General features: G+C 39.3%; 1 protein-coding gene across 1 annotated transcript in view; it reads left to right on the top strand.

The window, feature by feature from the left end:
* The first annotated feature begins 2,461 nt into the window (after positions 1 to 2,461).
* Positions 2,462 to 21,358, top strand: part of LOC118829872 (protein cornichon homolog 1) — a 43,260-nt gene continuing 24,363 nt past the window's right edge. The window contains exon 1 of the mRNA XM_036736716.1: positions 2,462 to 2,648. Coding sequence (XP_036592611.1) covers positions 2,568 to 2,648 — 81 coding nt within the window. The 5' untranslated portion in view covers positions 2,462 to 2,567. The remainder of the gene's footprint in view (positions 2,649 to 21,358) is intronic.

The raw sequence follows: 21,358 nt of genomic DNA, 5'->3' as shown, positions 1-21,358 counted from the left end.
CAAAAACTTGTAAGTCATTTCCATAGATATAGATGGTGGACTAAATCTGCTGCAATCTTCTCATTTGCCTCTTTCTCAAAAGGGGAATGCAGTATGTACAATGTGGCGTGGATATTTCTCTAAAATAAATTACTGAATCAGGGACTGAATGAATAAAACAGCATTGTCCCAAATTTTCTTACCCTCAATAAAATTAGTGGCTATCCTTCTCTGTTCTTTAATTTCTGTAGCAGTGAAAATAATGATAACTTCACTGACAAGTTCAATTCATTCTGTCATTTACATGAAGTTAGAACCCCAAGTGGATTTTCTATCTCTGTGTTATACGTAACTTCAATAAGATCCAACTAAATGAAAACTTTTTTTTAATGAAATCATTGCTTAGGGTACCTTTTCACAGTAATAGGCATATTTGGGTGCAAGAGGAACTACCTTTTCTTTGACCTCAGGCCTTGCATCTCCTGTGCCATTCTCTTTAGGGAAGGGAAAGAGGAAAAGGAAAGTCAGTGGGGAGTGGGACTTCCTTCTGCTATGCAGATTTAATTTCCACCTCCTGCTGTGCTTTTTCCTGCCTAATCTCCAACCTTCTGAGAGAAAAGGAGTAGTGAAGCTGGGCCTTTCATCCAACCAAGTGATTGTGTGCTTTGCATATCATCCTTTACTGGTTGCCAGCCCAGTCTCCAGCCTACTTTGGGAAAAGGAATGTTGCCTTCTATTCAATGATATATATTCTCACACTTGGTCACACCCTATATATCCCAGTGATTCTGAACCCTGCATCATCCAAATCCCATTCTCCCATCTCTGCACTACCCAATTCCTTACTCCTGTCCCAAAGTTCCAACCAAATACTACCCACCCCTTCTACTGCCCTTTGGAGTGCCTGTTCCATAGGCAACAAACTTCTCTTTGTCCTGAATCTTTTCCTTCTTCCATCTCCTAGCTATTACTGAAACCTGACATCTCCCTGGTGACAGCTTCTCTGGCTACCCTTTCCAACACTGACTGTACCTTCATTCGTTCCTCTTAGCTAAATAGTCAAGGCAGAGAAGTTGGAGTACTCATTTCCCATTGCCACTTCCAGGTTTTCTGCCTACCTCCATCATTCAGTAATCTCTCCTCTTAGGTTCATGCATTTCATCTCTATCCTCAATCTGTTGTCTACAGACCTCCAGGTCATTCCCCTTCCTTAATGAGTTTGGTACACAGCTCATAATTTTTCTCTCTTCCTCAATTCCTGCCCTCATACTAGGTTAACATAAACATGACTATTCCTCCTGGAAGGGAGCCACTGAAGTTATTGAATAGGGAAGTGACAGGGTTGGACTTGTGCTTTAGGAAAATCACTTTGGTGGTGGAATAGAGAGTGAATTGGAGTGGGGAGAGACTTGAAGAAAGCAGACCTACCAGCAGGCTTTGCAGTAGTAGTCCTGGTGTAAAGTGATGAGGGCTTGTACTACTACAGTGGTGTCAGTGTCAGAGAGAAAGGAACTTATTTGAGAGATGTTGCAAAGGTGAAATCGATAAGCTTGGCAATAGCTTTGGATATAGGAAGGCTGAGACATAATGAGGAACCAAAATCACTCCTAGGTTGTAAGCATAAATGATAAGAATCCTCTACAATAATAGGGAAGGTGGGTTGGGGGGAAAGATAATGAGTTCTGTTTTAAAGTTACTGAATTTTAAATGTCTACTGAATATCCAGTTTGAGATGTCTGAAAGGCAATTGAGATGTGAGAAGGACGGTCAGCAAAGAGATTGGTACAGGAAAAGTAATCTTGAGAATCATCAGCATAGAGATGGTACTTAAAGAGGCAATAGCATCCCCATGGGAGCTGATAAGATTACCAAGTGTAGCATGAAAGGAGAAGAGGAGAGGGTCCACAACAGAACCCATAGATTGGACATATGTGGTTAGAGAGTGTAATCTGGAGGAGGATCCAGCAAATAAGGAGGCGTTTATTTGTTCAGGTTTGGGACATTGTGTTGCTCTCCCTCAGAGTTTCTTTGAAAAAATGGGGCTTAGGTAGACCTGAGGGAGGGGTGATATATTTAATTTGGAGGGGGAAAAAGTTCTATATACTTTGTTGCTTTATTACCTGGAGTGAAATGGCAGTAGTTGGTGATGGAAGAGGTAATGCAGGATATGTGCCTCGTGCCTCTAACACATATAGGTGTGACCTGGGCAAGTCAGTTTAAGAGGAGGTGAGGAGAGAAAGAGAAGGCCAGATTCCTGTGAAGTACTCTGTTTTCTTTTTCTTCTACATGGCTTAGTATGAAAAAGGGTAGACATGCAACAGTCCTACGCAATATATATATAACACGTGTTAGGAGATGGGAACTTTCAGGGCTCAGGAGCTGCGCAAACTCTTGCCGCCAGAGGGCGACGGCAGTGCACGAGAACACTCTAAGGACCGCATTCGGTTGTACGCAGCCGCAGTGCAGCGCGGAGGGCAGCGGCGGAGGTGGAGGCCCGGGGGGAAGTGAATGGTTTTACCCAGCGGGCCCTGCGTCTGCCCTTTCCTCGGTCGCAGCAGCCGCGGCCGTTTTCCTCTTTCCGCTGGGCCATGGCGTTCACGTTCGCTGCCTTCTGCTACATGCTGGCGCTGCTGCTCACCGCCGCGCTCATCTTCTTCGCCATCTGGCACGTGAGTAGCTAACGGGGTGCAGAGGGAGGGAGAGAGAAAAGCGGCGGCGGCGACAGCTTTACCTTCTTCCGGCCCGCCATTAGGGATAAGGCACGCGTTCTCCTCGGGAGATTGGCACGAGGGGAACGCCGGCACGGCGAGGGAGGAGCCACCACTGGCGTAGTGAACTTCGAGCCTCCGTACCCTTCTCGCCGGCCCTCCGACCTAGCCAAACCCCTGCACACCCTAGTAGCGGCCATCCTCCCCTTCCCCCCAGTGTCTAGCCCAGGGGCTTAACGGCTATGGTCAGAACCGCCCTCTCCTGGAGTTTGCCTTTTTATTAACCCTTTCTCTTCCGACTTGTTCTCGGGGGCTTTTTGACCGCTGATCCCTAGGAAGGCTGTGTCCCCGTAGGATGAGGAAGCGAGGGGCACGTTTCTCGGGTTCGTATTTTGCCCGTTGGCAGCCCTTTCTTTTGGAAGGCCAGAAGGAGGTGCAGCAACTTACACTTTGGACCTTTTATGGGTTTTTATTAGTTCTATGAGTTTCCAGGCCTGCTCTGGTGGTCCATAAGTACCCTGAGTAATGCTTCCTCCCACCCTTGTTATTTAGTTACCTTAGTACTGGGAGATCTCCATCTCCCCACTCCCCCCAGAGAATATAAGCGCCTTTGAGGGGCGTGGCTAATTTTGTTTTTGTAGTTTTGGTTTTTTGTCTTAACTTCCAAATACCTTGCGCTGTGGGTTCATAAGAAATATGTGAATGAATTTCAAGTACTTGCTTGTGTGCATTTAAAGTAAAATTAATATATAATTGCCACTTAATTTTACAACTCTGGTGCATATTGGTATTTGCTACAACTTACTTCTGAACCTTTTTTAAAAAGTGTTTCTAGAAGGTATTCCAGGGGATATTTAGGGGATCCATTAATACTGGCATACCATCCATGCTTTCTTCTATCGTTATCATTCTTATTCTTGTTATAGAACCTCCACCGAAGATCCACCCAGGGTGCTGCAGACTTTCCTTTAATTTTGATACTCTTTATGGTTCTCAATAATGAGCCAGTTCAGGTTGTCCAGCTATTTTCCTCTGATCCACTTACATGATTGACCCACCTTCTTTTGCAGATGTAACTCAGTTAACTGGCCATCCAGTTGCGTGTTCTAGCTTAGCAATAAACATATATCATCCATTTAGTTTTTCCACTGTAGCTTGTTAGGTTCATTATTATCTTTTGATTCAAGAATGCCCTATAATATTGAGGCCTGATGCAGTCTGTATAATCTCATCCTTATACAGAAGCAGGTGATTTCTCTAAAATGCCTTTGGCAGCATACATCTCCCTACTTTTTTATGCATCTCTCTGGTTGAATTTATCCAGGACTCACATATGCCTGATAAACTCCTTGCTGGAGGAGAGCTGTTAATTCTATGATTTGCCCTACCAAGTTTTTTTGTTTGTTTGTTTTTTGTTGTTTTTTTTTTTAAATAAAAAACCAGCACATAGTAGAATCTTGTAATTTAGGTGCCATTATGTCAGTCGTATGACTATAAAGGTGTGGTTTGCTGTAGAAAATAATTTGTGAAGGCCTACCTGCTCCCTTCTCATATTTTAATAAAGGATAAAGAAAAAAGCCATAATCATGAAGATCTTACAAAAATGAGAAGTGGACATATAGATCAGTAGTTTAGTGGTGTTTTCATGATAGTCTTTTTAGTGTTGTCCGTGATTTCCCACCTCCACCCCTTATCACCCCAACCCCCTCCTTCTTTTGGTATACTTTCAACTCTTTGAATTGGGTCACTTCCTACTTTGAGGATTGTCACTTTCGGCAGTTTTCCTTTGCTATATGATTGGTCTGATCCAACCCCTCTTCCTAACTCTGTAATCTCAAGTGTGCTTTTTCACATGTACACTACAGAAACTGGTTTCTTTGTCCCTGATTATGAAAATACATTCTTATAGAAATGTTGAAAATGTGTCTTATTTTCTGACAATCCTTTGTCCTCTCAGTTTAATTTATGTTCTTGGCATATTGGGGCCATCCTCCAAAGCTTTTTTGTAGATTTATCTTTTTTAAATAAATGTGCTTATTAATAACCAAACGGTAAAACCATCTGTTAAGAGCATAATATAACAATCTGCTTTAGTGGTCTCCTGCCTCTTGTGAAGATGAAGTTGTGCTTCATTACTCCCTGGAACTTCAGTTTACTTTTCACTGATGTTGTTTCATTTTACCTTAATCAGTTAATGCATATTGTGCCATGTTTCTCTGAGTTTCTTATATTCATCATTAATTACATTCAGATAGTCAACAAGCATTTATTAAATGCCCACTTTGTGCCAGCCTCTCATCAATGAGAGGTTTTTTTGTTTTGTGTTGTTTTTGAGGGGAATTACGAACATGTTTATAGTTCTCTGCTACCATCCAGAGCGCTTAGCATTCAGTGGGTATTAACTCCCTCTCCTAGGTTGGGCTTTATGCAAATGGCCTTATCTTTTTCCTCACTTGAGGACCCTGTATCTCTTGAGTCCAACCTTTTTCATTGATCCTCCCACCTAACTAGACAACCTTCTTTCCTCGCCCTGACAGTCTCTTTCTTCTTTAAGAAGCAGCACAAGAACCATCTTCTGCCTGATTCTCTCAAGTCAAATCAACAAGTATTTTTTTTTCACTTTTCAATTTATTTATTTTAGTTTTCAGCACTCACTTCCACAAGATTTTGAGTTCCAAATTTTCTCCCCATTTCTGCCCTCTTCCTACCCCAGGATGGCATGCATTCTGATTACCCCTTCCCCAAATCTGCCCTCCCTTCTATCACCACCCCCCCCCCCCTTCTATTATCCCTTTCCCCTTCTATTTTCCTGTAGGGTAAGATAGATTTCTATACCCCATTCCCTATATCTTTATTTCCCAGTTGCATGTAAAACAATTTTTAACATTCATTTTTTTTTAAACTTTTGAGTTCCAAGTTCTCTCCCTTCCTTCCTCTCCACCTACCCTCATTGAGAGGGCAAGCAATAGGCTGTACATGTGTAGTCATGCAAAATACTTCCATGATAATCATGTTGTGAAAGACTATATTTCCTTCCATCCTATCCTCCACCTCCTTATTCTATTCTTTCCTTTCACCCTGTCCCTCCTCAAAAGTGTTTGCTTCTGACTACCCCTTCCCCCGCAATCTATTCTCCCTTCTATTACCTTCCCCTCCCCCCCCCAACCACTTCCCCTGTAGGGTAAAATAGATTTCCATACTCAATTGAGTGTGTGTTATTCTCTCCTTAAGCCAAACCCGATTTGAAAGTAAGGTTCCCTCATTCCCTGAGAAAGGTCTTGTGAATTACACACATCATCTTTCCATGTAGGAATGTAAACATAACGGTTCAACTTATAGTAAGTCCCTTATGAATTCTCTCTTTTGCTTACCTTTTCATGCTTCTCTTGATTCTTGTATTTGAAAGTCAAATATTCTATTCTATTTCTTTTCAGTGAGAAAGCTTGAAAGTCCGTATTTTGCCTTGGAGCATTATACTCAGTTTTTCTGGGTAGGTGATTCTTGGTTTTAATCCTAGATCCTTTGACCACCAGAAAATCATATTCCAAGCCCTTTGATCCCTTAATGTAGAAGCTGCTAGATCTTGTGTTATTCTGATTGTGTTTCCACAATATTCAAATTGTTTCTTCCTGGCTGCTTGCAGTATTTTCTCCTTGACCTGGAAATTCTGGAATTTGGCAACAATATCCCTAGGAGTTTTCTTTTGTGGATCTTTTTCAAGAGGCGATTGGTAGATTCTTTCAATTTGTATTTTGCCCTCTGATTCTAGAATATCAGGGCAGTTTTCCTTGATAATTTCCTGAAAGATCGTATCTAGGCTCTTTTTTTGATCATGGCTTTCAGGTAGTCCAGTAATTTTAAAATTATCTCTCCTGGAACTATTCTCCAGGTCAGTGGTTTTTCCAGTGAAATATTTCACATTGTCTTCCATTTTTTTCATTCCTTTGGTTCTGTTTTATAATCTCTTGATTTCTCATAAAGTCACTAGCTTCCGCTTGCTCCAATGTAATTTTTAAGGTAGTATTTTCTTCAGTGGTCTTTTGGACCTCCTTTTCCATTTGGCTAATTCTGCCTTTCAAGGCATTGTTCTCCTCATTGGCTTTTTGGAGCTCTTTTGCCATTTGAGTTAGTCTATTTTTTAAGGTGTTATTTTCTTCAGTATTTTTTGGGTCTCCTTTAGCAAGTCATTGACTTATTTTTCATGGTTTTCTTGGATCACTCTCATTTCTCTTCCCAATTTTTCCTCTACTTCTCTAACTTGCTTTTCCCAATCCTTTTTGAGGCCTTCCATGGCCTGAGACCAATTCATATTTTTCTTGGAAGCTTTTAATGTAGGCTCTTTGACTTTGTTGACTTCTTCTGGGTGTATGTTTAGATCTTTTTTGCCACCAAAAAAGGAATCTAGAGCTTGAGTTTGAGTCTGTGTTTGAGTCTGAGTTCGTTTTCACTGCCTTTTCATGTTCCCAGCCAACTACTTGACCCTTGAGCTTTTTGTCAGTGTATGACTGCATGTGGAGTGGAGAGTACTTTGTTCCAAGCTTTAAGGTCCAAGCCCTGCTGTTTTCAGAGCTACTTCTACTCCACTGTCACCCCAGGCTCTGTCACCGCAGTACTCCTCCTCCCCCAGGAGCTGCCAACTAGGACCACAATACACATCCAAGCAGGGCACAGCAAGAGAATCTGCCTTTATGCCCACAAAGTGGTCCTTGCACTCCTGCTCTGATCCGCTGCTAGATCCCTTCCACCGTGTGAGCCAGGGACTCAGGAAGCAGCTGATGCTGGAGCTCTGTAAGCAGCCTCAGGAGTTTCCTGCTGCCGCCACTGCCCAACTACCTCCGCCACCCCTAGGACTGGTGATCGGACTGCTCTGAACTCGATCCCACAGTTTCCCTCTATCCCACTCTTTGCCATTTGTTGTGGGGAGCCAGCTATGTCCTGTTTAGGCCTCTTAGACCTCTGCAGGGCAGGGTCAATTGAAAATGGGCCTGTGCACGGCAAGGCCAGTTTTAGGATGAGAAGACTTGGCAAAGAAAACCTGCCTTTGTAGCTGATTGCCCACATGGGTGATGACAGAAAAGTTTCAGTCTGGTTATGCCACAGAACATAAATGTTTCAATTTGGTTAGCCTCGAGTAAAAATAGTGTCTCACTCCTAGGAACAAAGAGATTAAAAACTTAATGCTTTACTGTACTTTTCTTTGAAGTCAGGATGACTCAGTAATTAACCTGTATAAAATACTGTCAGTAACTCCATTAAAATCAGTCTATAGCATGACTATACGACTCGCCTAGCCCCATGTCTTTGTCTTTTTGTGTTCATTACTTCATCGTGTATTTTTGCCACTGCTGGTACAGTTTGTGGTTTGAGAAGTTTGGTAACTGCCATAGCTCACTGATTCATGGCCCCAAGGCCAGTTCTGGCTAGCTGCCTCGGGGTCTGGTCTGTGCTGATGCTGGACTGCGCTCCGCTCCCAGCACCATGCGATAGACTTAAGCAAGTCCCTGCTTTCCAGCCGCCATTTTGGCTCTGCCCCCACCTTATTTTATGGGTTGAGAATGCTGGAAACTTCCTCAACTGCCAGTGATTCAGTCCCCTGGGGCCTGGTCTTTGCCAGCTCAGCTCATGCTGGACTGCGCTCCTCTCCCAACCTGGCACAACAGACCTTTCCTGTCAACCATCCAGGTTGTCTTGGGCTGGAAATTTGTTTTTCTCTGTCTTTTTGTGGGTTCTGCTGCTCTAGGATTTGTTTTGAGTCATTTTTTACAGGTATTTGGAGTGGTTTTGGGGACAGCTTGAGTCCCTGCTTTTCTCTGCCATCTTGGCTCTATCCCCCAACACCCCCCAACATTAAGTACCTACAGTCCTCTGGGCCAGGCACTGTGCCAAGCTCTAGGAATATAAAGGTAAAAGACAGTCCCTGCTCTCAGAGAGTGTCAGAATATAATGAGGGAGACAACATGCAAACTCCTATTTACATACACGGTCCAGATATAATAAATTGGACATAGTCAACTGAGAGAAGGAACTAATAATAAGGGAGATTGAGAAAAGGTTCTTGTAGAAGATTGAGTTTAAGCTAGACCTTGAAGAAAGCCAGGGAAGCCAGGAAGCAAAGATGAGGAGGGATAAAATTCAAGGCATAGGGGACAGCCAATGCAAAATTTACAGAGTTGGAGATGGATTATCTTTTGGGGGGAACAGCAAAGAGGTCATTGTCTTCAGGTTCCAGATTATATGGGGATGAGTATAAGAAGCTATGTGGAGACCAGGTTATGAAGGACTTTGCATATCAAACATGATTTTATATTCTATCTTGGAGAGCATAGGGAGCCACTGGAGTTTATTGAATAGGGAGTAATGTGTTCAGATCTATACTTATGGAAGATTCATTTGAGAGTTGAGTGGAATGGACTGGAGTTGGAAGAACTTGACACAAGGAGAACAACCAGCAGGCCTCTACAGCTATTTTGACATGAGGTAATGAGGGTCTGCTTCACAGTGACAGAGAAGAGAAGGAAGTATATACAAGATATGTTGTGAGGGTAGAATAGGTAGGATTTGGTAATAGATTGGATATAGGGGTGATGAGAAAAAGAGTCAGGAGTGAAGGATGACACCTTTGTTGCCAGTCTGGGTGGCTGAGAGGATGATAGTATCCTTGATAGTTATAGGGAAATTTAGAAGAGAAGAGGGTTTTGAGGAAAAGAATGGGTTGAATTTGAAGCAGGAGTTTTTTTGACTGGTGATTTACATATTCTCTTGGTTCATCTTTTATTATGTTTTATTATTTACTATCAAAAATTCTGGATGAGATTCTTATGTTGCTTTTTGCATTTTGATAGGTGGTTATTGATTTGTCATGTTTTTCTGGAAGACCTATAATTCTTAATTTATTATCTCTGTGCATCCTTTCCATGCTTTCTGGGTAGTCCAAAGGATTCTTTTATTGGGCACTATTGGTTCATAAGCTTTGGGTTTGATGTTTTTGTTTTTGAAGTTCTATTCTTTCTTCTTTCTGCTTTAGAATTCTTCCTCAATTGACTGTCAGAACACACCTGTGTTTCTGCCTTTTTTCTTTTCTTCATTATCACTCATTTTGTGGCTTTTGCAAGTAAGTAAATTCCCAAGACAGTTGCAAGGGTGCTTCATCATAGTCATGTGCTGTACTGGTCAACATACTTTGTTATCACACATGGTTGTGTACTTTTGCTTTCAAGAATTTAGTTAAATCATTAAGAGTCCCTAGAGAGGGCCTTTGTCTCTATAATTATAGGTGCCTAAGCTGAGGCGTTGCTCAGGCCTGGATTTATAAAGATTTTTTGAATTTGGTTCCTCAATGGAAGCCTGCAAAGGAGGGAGTGAAACAAGAGATGGATTTGGCACACTGTATCTATTTCCTAGTCCTACTTTGCTTCCCTCCTTTCTCTACTGCCATAGAATGCCCCTAAGGCTATTCTTCCCCATCCCCAAGTGAAGCTTGATCAGTAGGCTTTCACCTCAGAACTACTGTACAGGTATGGTCAGATCAACTGGTGAAATTCAAGTGGCAGATCAAGACTGTAGTGGCCATCAGGACAGATACGATTGTTAAAGCAAATAAGTACTCAGGATACGGCAGGAAGAAACATGGTCATCCTGTTGAGTGGGCAGATTTTGCCCACTTTCAGAAGATGTTTTGGGTATGGCTCCTGAAACGTGTTGATAAGGAGATATAATCTCTGGCCAAGCTTTGGGGATGTGAGTAAAACTGTACCATGATTTGTAATACTGGATCATTAAGGTCTCTTCAGTCCCACCCAGACCCAAGACACGGTCATTTGGGGCACATTGATTTTCATGGGAGGTTTTGGGGGAAAGAGCTCTGAGGGAAAGGATTCCTATATGGAAACTTATACTATCCTCTATGCTAATTACTATGGGTTGGATTAAATAGAAACACTTGGAGATGCCCAGGCCATCCCATGTAATTAACACCAAATAATCCTAGATCCCAGGAAGGCTGAAGAAGCTGACTGATTACAGTGGACTACATGAAAGTGAATATAATTGTTATCCTAATTGCTGAACTTGTTTCTGACCCTGTCACTATGACTCCATCTGACTCCCACTGTCACCGCATCACCAGACAGTCTAGGCCCCTCGTGAGAGTATAGGTTGTTAGTCCATTGCCTTTCTATTCCTATGGCTGTCTAGTCAGGAACCGTTTAGTTCCTAAACTCAGCCTCATATCACCAGATACCCACCATTATATTAATAATTGTAATGCATGCTCAAAAATTAGGTAGAACTAACTAGCTGTATGGTACTACAGAAATGGAGGGGGTAGGGCGCGGGGTGCTGGGGAAGGCTTGGCCCTGATGGAGTCATGGGAGAAGTTTCTCAGACTTTTAAACAATGATTAGTAAAGATACTACACAAATTTTTCTCAAAAATTGGTAAAGAAATCATTTTATCACATTCCTTGATAAGACAGATATAATGCTAATGACTAAACCAAGGAAGGAGAAAGCAGAAAAGAAGGTATACCAATATTATTAATGAATATCAATTTAAAAATTGTAAATAATACCATGTCAGAGTACAGCTATTCAAGAAGTCATTCATTGTGACTATGACCAAGTTGGTCAAGATGCAAGAACAATTCAATAAAAAAAATTAAATAATGAGGCATTAAAAGTAAAAAAAGGGGTTTTTTTTAATCACATAATTATCTCAATAGAGAAAAAGGCTTTGACAAAATACATTTCTTCATGCCAAAAAGTCTACAGAGGATAAACATAGAGGAACTTTCTGTAATATCACACACACACAAAAACTGTCTGAAACCAAAAGCAAGGATCATATGCAATGGAGATACCCATTAAATACAGTAGTGAAGCAAAAAACTCTTCCCACTATAATTTGATATAGTTCTGAAAATGGTAGAAATAGCAATAAGACGATAGAAAAAATTAAAAGCAAAAAGATAAAGAAATAGAAAATCCTGGAGAATCAGTAAAGGTACTAATTGAGACAATAGCTTCAACAAAGTTGCAGGCTATAAAATAAGCCTTCCAAATCTACAGCATATTTATATAGAATAATTACAAAATTTAAGAGGCAGTAGTAGAATGCTAAATCCCATTCCAAATAATTACAAAATGCACAAAGTATGGGGATTAATGTATCAACACAAACAAAAAACTTGTATAGATTCAATTACACAGTAATTCTTAAAAGAGATAAAGGACAGCTTAATAGCTGGAGGAATATAGGTCATAACTAGACAATGCCAATATAGTAATAAGTGACAATACTACCAAAGTTAATTTACATATGCTTTTAATTCTCTACCTAGCAAATTATAAAAAGGACACTTTATGGAGCTCGATAAAATAATAACAGATTCTATTTGTAAAAACAAAGGTTCTAGCAGTAGTAGAACAGCAGCTTGAGGAGCTCTCAGACCAGAGATGGGATAGGGTCAGATAGCTGATCAGAAAGAGATCATAAAGGGACCCTTTGCTAGCAACGAGTGTTGCTAGAGCTGATTGGCTTTATGGGCATTATTACCCATAATCAGTTCTGGGTCATAGTTCCAGTTTGAAGAGGCAAGCTTGAAGTCTGTTGCAAGGCAGGAGGGGCCCAGGTTTCAATTTCAAGGCTGAGAGGAGCACTAGCACTTGTGGCTACAGAAGAGCAGGGGATTTGGTTACAGTTCCAGGGTGAAGAGGACTACTAGAAGCTTCAGGGGAATAGTTCCTGGGAAAAGACCAGACCAGACATCTCTCTTCGGATTACATCACCTTGGAAACACTGAAAAACTTGTAGACACCCCTACTCCCACCCTGTATCTCTGAAAATAGCACAGAAAAGCCTGAAACTTGGGGTAGTGCTTCCCCATACCCATGTGAGCAGAGCCAATTTTAACATAAAGTTTAAACTCAAGAAATAGGCTGGAAAAATGAGCAAACAACAAAAAATGAACTTGACCATAAAAAGCTACTATGTTGGCTGAGAAGACCAAGACATAAACTCAGAAGAAGGCAACAAAGTGAAAACTGTAAGCAAAGCCTCAAAAAAAAAATGCTAATTGGATATTAAGCCCAACAAGAATTCCTGAAATAGTTAAAGAAAGAGATACGAGTGGTAGAGGGAAACTTGGGAAGAGAAATGAGAGTGGTGCAAGAAAAATATGAAAAGAGAATTAACAGCTTGGTAAAAGAGGCACCAAAAAAAAAAAACTCAAAGAAAATAACACGTTAAAAAAACTAGAACTGGCCTAATGGTAAAAGAGGCACAAAAATTCACCAAAGGAAAAAACTTCTTTTTAAAAAAGCAGAATTGGCTAAATGGAAAAAGAGATACAAAAACTCAATGAAGAAATAATTCCTTTAAAATTAGAATTGGGCAACTAAAGGCTAATGACTCCATGAGACACCAAGAAACAATAGAACAAAGTCAAAAGAATGAAAAAGTAGAAGAAAATGTGAAACATCTCATTGGAAGAACAATTAACCTGGAAAGTAGATCACAGAGGGATCATTTAAGAATTATGGGCCTACCAGAAAGCTATGACCCCAAAAAGAGCTTAGACATAGTTCAAGAGATTATAAAGGCAAACTGCCCCGATATTCTAGAACCAGGGGGTAAAATAGAAATGGAAAAAATCCACTCCTGAAAGAGATCCCAAAGTGAAAATTTCGGAAATATTACAGCCAAATTCCAGAGCTCCCAAGTCAAGGAGAAAATATTGCAAGCAGCCAGAAAGAAACAATTCAAGTATCATGGAGCCACAGTTAGGATCACAGAAGATTTAGTGGCTTCCACATTAAAGGAACAGGGCTTGGAACATGATGTTGCAGAAAGAAACTGATGTGGTTTAGGGGTGCAGGAACCCCAAAATATCAAGGTAACAGGGCAGAGTTGTCTGGAAAGAACTTGCAGACTCAAAGTCTTTAAGTCAAGCAGCAAAGTTTTTACTGTAACACTGTAAGAGTGGGCAAAGTTCTTAGGGAACCTGCAACCTAACAGGGGTGCTGCTAAAGTTTATATAGGAAAAATTCAGTGAATTGTGTGCCAAGTATGCTAATTAGGTGGTTTGGGGAAGGATTAGGGAGTGGTCAGTTCTTAAAGAAACATGCAACTTCTCATATCTACTGTGCAGGCATTTTACCCAGAATACACTATGAGAAGCAGGATAGGGACACAGCTGCTGCTGAGGGGTGTGGTTTTAGGTCTGCAAGGTCACTAAATCAACTAACTGTCAGGACCATACTGTCTGTTACCAGTCAGTGTCCTGTTTGGCAAGATAGATTGGGGAATGGATATATATCTTAACATCTGGAACATATATGGTAACTGAGGGAGTCAGGACAAGATAGTCCCATTGGTACAAGATCTCTCAAGAGACAGTACAAGATCATCCTTCTTGTACAAGGGAAATTCTTATAGGATCAGCTTGTTACTATACCAGGGAGGGAGAGCATACTACTGGGGCCCACTCATGAGCTATTGCCACAGATAAGGTCTTTGGGCTGGGATCTTAAAACTGGGGTCCAAGCGCTTCCTCACAACAAGCTCTGGATTACAACCAAGAATAAACTATGCAGTAAAACTGACAATAATATTTCAGGGGCAAAAATGGATATTTAATGAAATAGAGGACTTTTCAGTATTCCTAATTAAAAGACCAGAGACAGAGAAAATTTGACATTCCAACACAAGACTCAAGAGAAGCATAAAAAGCTAAACATGAAATAGTAATCGTAAGGGACTTAAACGGTTTGTGTTCCTATGTGGGAAGATGATACATGTAATTCCTAAGAACTTTAGCATTATTAGGGGAGTTAAAAGGAGTTTATGTAGACATGGGTGTGAGGAGATTATGTAGGGATGATCTCCCCCAAAAAAATGGAGAAAGAGGGATACATTGGGAAAGGGAGAGGTGGAGTGGCGAAATTTTTGACACATAAAAGAGACAGGCAAAAAAGAGATTTACACAGGAGGGAAGTAGGCAATGCTCGAACCTCACTCATCAGAATTGATTCTAAGAGGAAAGACTATACATACACATTCAGTTGGGTATAGAAATCTGTCTTCCCTAATAAGGAAATAGGGGAAGAAGGGATGAGAGAAAGGGAAGATGATAAAAGGGAGGGTGGATTAAGGGAGGCAGTTGTTGTTTGTCGAAATGTTGTGCTGAAAAAAGCGAGCAAGACCCATATGTAAATTTTGATGTGAATTTACTCAAGCTGGAGACTGTTCGGAGTAAAGACTCAAATCAAACAGCCCCAAGCAGAGGTAGGGTTAGGGTACTTAAAGGGAAAGAACACAAACTGATTTAAGTGGAGATGGGAACACAAACAGTGGGATAAACTGGGGCAGGATTATTTCCGTGGAGAAGGGAAACACAAACAGTGGGGTGAGCTGGGGCAAGATGGAGAAACTGGGGTGGGGAGCAGGACACAACACTACATTCTTGAAAAGGACCATGACATCAGGAAGATGATGCCATGACTTGCAAATGAATTGGATTTAAGTGAGCAAGGGCTATACAAAGTCACCAGCCTCACTTTCTCCTCCAGAGCCATCTGGGTCCAGTGGCAAGATCAGGACAACTGGATATGGCCTCGATGCAGTGGGAGACCTTGGCCTTTTTAAGCTATACCTTTTTGAGTTCTCAAATTGACTGAGGCAACACCCATTCAATGATTAAGGCTGTTTAAGAAGTGAGCCAAGGAATCCAAAAGGAAAACCCTCAGGGTTCCTGGCCAGAAGAGAAACAATTGCTATTTATATTCACACCAAGCCAATCTGGGGCCCAAACAATAACCACTAAGTGGTGCTTGGGCAGAGACCTATTGTTGGCAAATCAATGAAAGCCAGAGTGAGTTGGGTTTAATGTATGGTCTTTAAGAAAGAAATCTAGCCTGTAAACCCCAAAATACCTAGCTATGTGTAGCCATCAAAATTTACCTTCCTTTGGGCAGAGCATGGAAAGGTAAGGGCATAATACCCCTGTGGAGAGAGGAGAGGAGATAATAGGAGGCAAAGTAGACTTTGGAAGAAGGACAAGAAAAAAAGAATGAAGAGAAGGATAAACAGAAGAAAATAGGTTGGAAGGAAATACACAATAATCATGAATGTGAATGGGAAAGCTCACCCATAAAACAGAAGTAGATTAGCAGAATGGATTAGAAACCAGGATCCAACAATATGTTGTTTACAACATTTGATTGTGCAATCAAACAAGTATGTTTACAACATCTTAAAGGGCTACAATCTATTATCCATCAGCTGAAATAAAGGCAGGTGTAGCAATCATGATCTCAGACAAAGCAAAAACAAAAATAGACCTAATTAAAAGAGATAATTTAGGCAAACTCCATTTTACTGTAAAACAAATATGCTATAGACAATGTAGTGATATAAAACAAGTTTTATATTATATATATATATAATATATATATTATATTATATATTATATTATATTATATATATATATTATATATATATATTATATTACAGCAAGTTTCTATGATAAAGGCTGCAGTTCTCGAACATCTAGGGAACTTAGTCAAAAAATAAGAGCCATTCCCCAGTTGACAAATTTTCATAGGATATGAACAGGCAGCTTTCAGAAGAAGAAGTCAAAGCTATTTATAGTCATATGACAATGTTCTAAATTACTATTGATTAGAGAAGTGCAAATTTAAGCAACTCTCAGGTACCACCTCACATCTGGCAGAAAAGACAAATGCTGGAGAAGATGAGGGAAAAGAGGTAGACCGATAAATTGTTGGTCTAATTATTCTGGAAAACAATTTGGAACTATGCCCAAAGGACTATAAAACTGTGTATACCCTTTGACCCAGCAATACTACTACTTGGTCTGTACCCCAGAGAGATCAAAGAAAAAGGACTTGTACAGGAATATCTATAACATCTCTTTCTGTGATGGCAAAGAATTGGAAATTGAAGAGATATTCATCAACTGGGGAATGGGTGAACAAGTTGTCATTTATAGTTGTGATAGAGTATTAGTGTGCAATGGGAAATGATGAAGGTGGTGGTTTCAGGGGAAAAAATATGGTAAGACCTCTATGAACTGATTCAAAGTGACTTGAAAAGAACCAGGAAATCATTGAACATAGTAACCCCAATGTTTTAATGATGATTAACTCTGAAAGACTTGGCTACTCTGATCAATACAATGGTCTAAGAGAATTCAAAAGGACTAATGATGAAAAAATGCTGTCCCCTTCCAGAGAGGAGAACTGATGAACTCTGTAGTATAATTTTCTTTACTTTTTTGGCCTTTTTTTCTTTAATATGGCACATAATGGAAATATGCTTTGTATGATTTCACATGTATAATTGATATAATTTCTCAGATGGGGAGGGGTGGGAGAATATGGAATTCAAAATATAAAAAGAAAAGAATATTAAAAGAATATAATATATTTAAGTAATAGAAAAGAAAATAATATTAAAGAATAAGAATATTAAAAATAAGTAAATTTATTTTTAAAATAATTTTTTTAAAAAGGATCTAGAATATCAAGCAAAATAATGAAAAGAGGTAGGAACAAGTAAGGAATAACACTTCAAGATCTCAAACTGTATTATAAAGTAACAGTCATCAAAACCATCTGATATTGGTCAAAAAATAGAGAAGTAGATCAGTGGAACAGTTTGGGAAAAAGGAGACTCAGAAACAATCAAACTCAATGACCTGGTAGTCAATAAATGTGAGTAAACTACTTACTAAAGAAATTCCTGTTTGATGAAAAGTGCTGACAAAAGTGGAAAGCAGGCTGGCAGAAGTTAGATCAACACCTAACACCCCACTTCATAGTAAATTCAAAATTGATGTGGCCTTAATATTAAAGATCATGCCACAAAAAAAATTAGAAGAGCTCTTATATCTCTCACACGTAGGGATGGGTAAGAGATATATTCTTAACCAAACAAGGATAGAGTCAATTACAAAAGACAAAATACAGGCCTACTTCATTTTATTGTACTTTACTTTATTGCACTTCACAGATATTATGGTTTTTTGTTTGTTTTTTTGTAAATTGAAGGTTTGTGGCAACCCACATCAAGCAAGTCTATTGGCACCATTTTTCCAACAGTATGTGCTCACATTGTGTCTCTATCACATTTTGGTAAAGTTTGCAGTATTTCAAACTTTTCCATTATTATTATATCTGTGATCAGTGATCACATGTTACTGTTGTAATTGTTTTGGGGCACCATGAGCTATGTCCATATGAGACAGTGAAATTAATTGGTAAATGTTGTATGTATTCTGACTGTTCCACCAACCAAGCCAGTCCCCCATTTCTCTCCCTCCCGCTCCTCAGGCCTCCCTATTCCCTGAGACACAACAATATTGGAGAATATTATATAAACTTAGTTTATAAAGGAATGTCTGGGTTTGAGAGGATTGACTCCAATTTTGAAAGTTCTGCTGTGGGTAAAATTCTATCAAATGGTATCGAATGCTACAGAGAAATCTTTAATGAAAGGAAGTGTCGGTTGATGTGGAAAACTTCATTATTGTCTTATTTTAAGAAATCGCCAGTTGTGAACTGATGCAACCATTTTGGAGAGAAATTTAGAACTATTCACACAGGGCTACAAAAATGTGCATACCCTTTGACCCGGCAATACCAGTATCCCAAAGAGATCATACAAATGGGAAAAGGACCGACATGTACGAAAATATTTATAGTAGTTTTTGTTTTTTGGATTTTTTTGTGGTGGCAAAGAATTAGAAATTGAAGGGATGCTCATCAATTGGGGAGTGGCTGAACAGGTTGTGGTATATAAATATAATGGAATACTATTGTGCTATAAGAAATAATGAGCAGGCAGACTTCAGAAAAACTGGAAAGACTTAATATGGACTGATGCTGAGTGAGGGGAGCAGAACCAGGAGAACATTGTTCACAGTTACAGCCACATTGTGCAATGACTGACTTTGATAGACTTGGCTCTAATCAGCAATGCAAGGTTCTAAGACAACTCCAAAAAGCTCATGATGGAAAATGCTATCCACACCCAGAAAAAGAACTATGGAGTCTGAATGCAGATCGAAGCATACTATTTACTCTCTTTTTTGTTTTGTTTTTTCTTTCTCATATTTCTTTCTATTGGTTATAATTCTTTACAACATGACTAATGGGAAAACATGCTTAATATGAATGTATATGTAGAGCCTATACCAGGTTTCATACCATCTTGGGGAGGGTGGAAGAGAAGAAGGGGGAGAAAATTTTAAATACAAAAGCTTGTGGAACTGAATGTTGTAAATTAAAAATAAATATATATTTTTTCTAAAAATGAGAGTGAAAGAGAGATATGGGAGACTTTCCTTAGCATGGTATGTAGTTAAGTAGTTGTAGTATCAGACTTATTCAAATCTTATGGGAAAACCAATAGTGGGAGGCTCAGTCAGGTGGAGCAAAGATATACACATCAAGCGTATTACTGGCATGATAGTATGCAAAATGAATATATATTAAAGCTGAGGAGTCTTTTATTTTAGCAAGGCATATTATTTTTAGTTTTTCTTAATCTGAGAAATGAGTAATAGATTCCCTTATGTAGGGTTATTGTAAATATTTGTATTGTTTGTTGCTCCTGTTATGTAGAGCTATATATTGACCATATATACTTATATTGACTTTAAATTTGTGTTACCTGCCATGTTTTATTATTGCTATTTATTTAATCAGAAAGTTCTGAAGTGAATAATTACACTGTTGTAATATTTTATACCTGTATTTTTTCAAAAAATATAATAAACATTTGTCAAGTACCTACTATGTGCCAGGCTGCTATAGGGCAGCTAGGTGACACTGGATAAAAGTGCCCTGCCTGGAGTCAGGAAGACTTATTTTCCTGATTTTAAGTCTGGCCTCAGATATCTAGCAGCTGTGTGACCTGGGGCAAAACACTTAACCCAGTTTGTATTTGTTTCCTCACCTATAAAAATAACAAGATGGGGAGTATAAAAAGAAAGAGATGGTAAACCACTCAAGTATCTCTGCCTAGTCATGGATGGTCATAGAGTTCTTATATATTTCAAGGTGGTTTGTCTCTACAATGTTGTTGTTATTGTGTGAATTGTTCTCCTGGTTCTGCACAATTTCATTCTTCATCAGTTTACAAAAATCCTCAGAATTGTTCATTTTTTATGCTGATATTCTAGCACATATTGTTCTGGTTCTGCTCACTTCACTCTGAATCAGTGCATATGAATTGTAATCATGTCTTTTTGGAAACAAAAAAAGGAAATTGCTACAGCCACCCCATCCTTCAGCAGCTACCACCCTGATCAGTCAGCATCCATCAGTATTGAGACAAGACCCTTCACCAGCCAAAAGATTACAACTTGCTGAAAGCTCTTAGATGATGGTTAGCATTTTTAAGCAATAAAGTATTTTAATTAAGGCGCATAGATTTTTTTAAAACATAACAGTGTGGTATAATCATAACTTTTATCCAGGGTAGCTAGGTGGTGCAGTGGATAGCGTGCTGGGCCTGAAATCAGGAAGATTCGCCTTCCTGAATTCAGATGTAGCCTTAGACAAGGATCCTAGGCAAGTCACTTTTTAACCCTCTTTGCCTCAGCTTCCTCCCTTGTAAAATGAGCCAGAGAAGGAAATGGAAACCACTCCAGTGTCCTCGCCAAGAAAACCTGAAATGGGGTCATGAAGAGTTGAATATGACTGAAAACAACTGAATAACAAACTTTTATATGCACTGGGAAACCAAAAAAGTTCATGTGACTCATTTTATTGCAATATTTGCTTTCTTGCAGTGTTCTGGAACCAAATCCACAATATCTCAGAGGTAGGCCTGTAGATAACTTTGATTATGTGAAAATGAAAAACTTCTGCACAGACAAAATTAATACAGCTAGGATTAGAAAGGATGTTGTCAAATGGGGAAAAAAAATCTTTGTATCAAATTTCTCTGGCAATGGTTTAGTATCCAAGGTGTATCAATATTTAACTGATTCTTTAAGATCAAAAGCCATTCCCCAGTAGATAAAGTGGGCAAAAGATATGATTAAACAGTTCTCAAAAAATTGCACACTACTAACAGTCACAAGAAAGAATGCTCCAGATCACCCATAATAAGAGAAGTGCCAATCAAAACATCCCTGGGGTTTTACCTCATATTTTTTAAGTTGACAAAGATGAAGAAAGATGGGAATAGTTAATGTTTGAGGGTTTGTGAAAAGATCAGCACACTAGTGCATTGTTGGTGGAGCTGTGAATCAGTACAACCCTTTTGGAAAGCAGTTTGGAAACAAAGTGAATAAAAATGTCCTTGACCCAGAATACCTATTGAGTTTATACCCCAAAGGAGTATAAATTTTTTTTTAATTTTAAAAAATTTAAAATTTTTTTAAAAACTTAATATAAGAAGAAAGTTACCATATGCACCAGAGTATTCATAGCAAGCACTTTTTGTGATAGCAAAAAAATGGAAACAGTATATTGGGGAATGGATATAAATAAATTGTAGTACACACATCACTGCTTTAAGTGATGAATACATAGAAACATGGAAAGATCTGCATTAAGCAAGCAGAGCCAAGAAAACAATACCATATGCACAAAGACTACAACAATATAAGCAGAAAGAATCCCCCAAAAAATGTCCAGTGA

Source organism: Trichosurus vulpecula, chromosome 8 (genome assembly GCF_011100635.1).
Source record: "Trichosurus vulpecula isolate mTriVul1 chromosome 8, mTriVul1.pri, whole genome shotgun sequence".
NCBI classification, from domain to species: Eukaryota; Metazoa; Chordata; class Mammalia; order Diprotodontia; family Phalangeridae; genus Trichosurus; species Trichosurus vulpecula.
The sequence above is the reverse complement of the archived record's forward strand: the minus strand, read 5'-3'. Positions and strand labels throughout refer to the sequence as shown.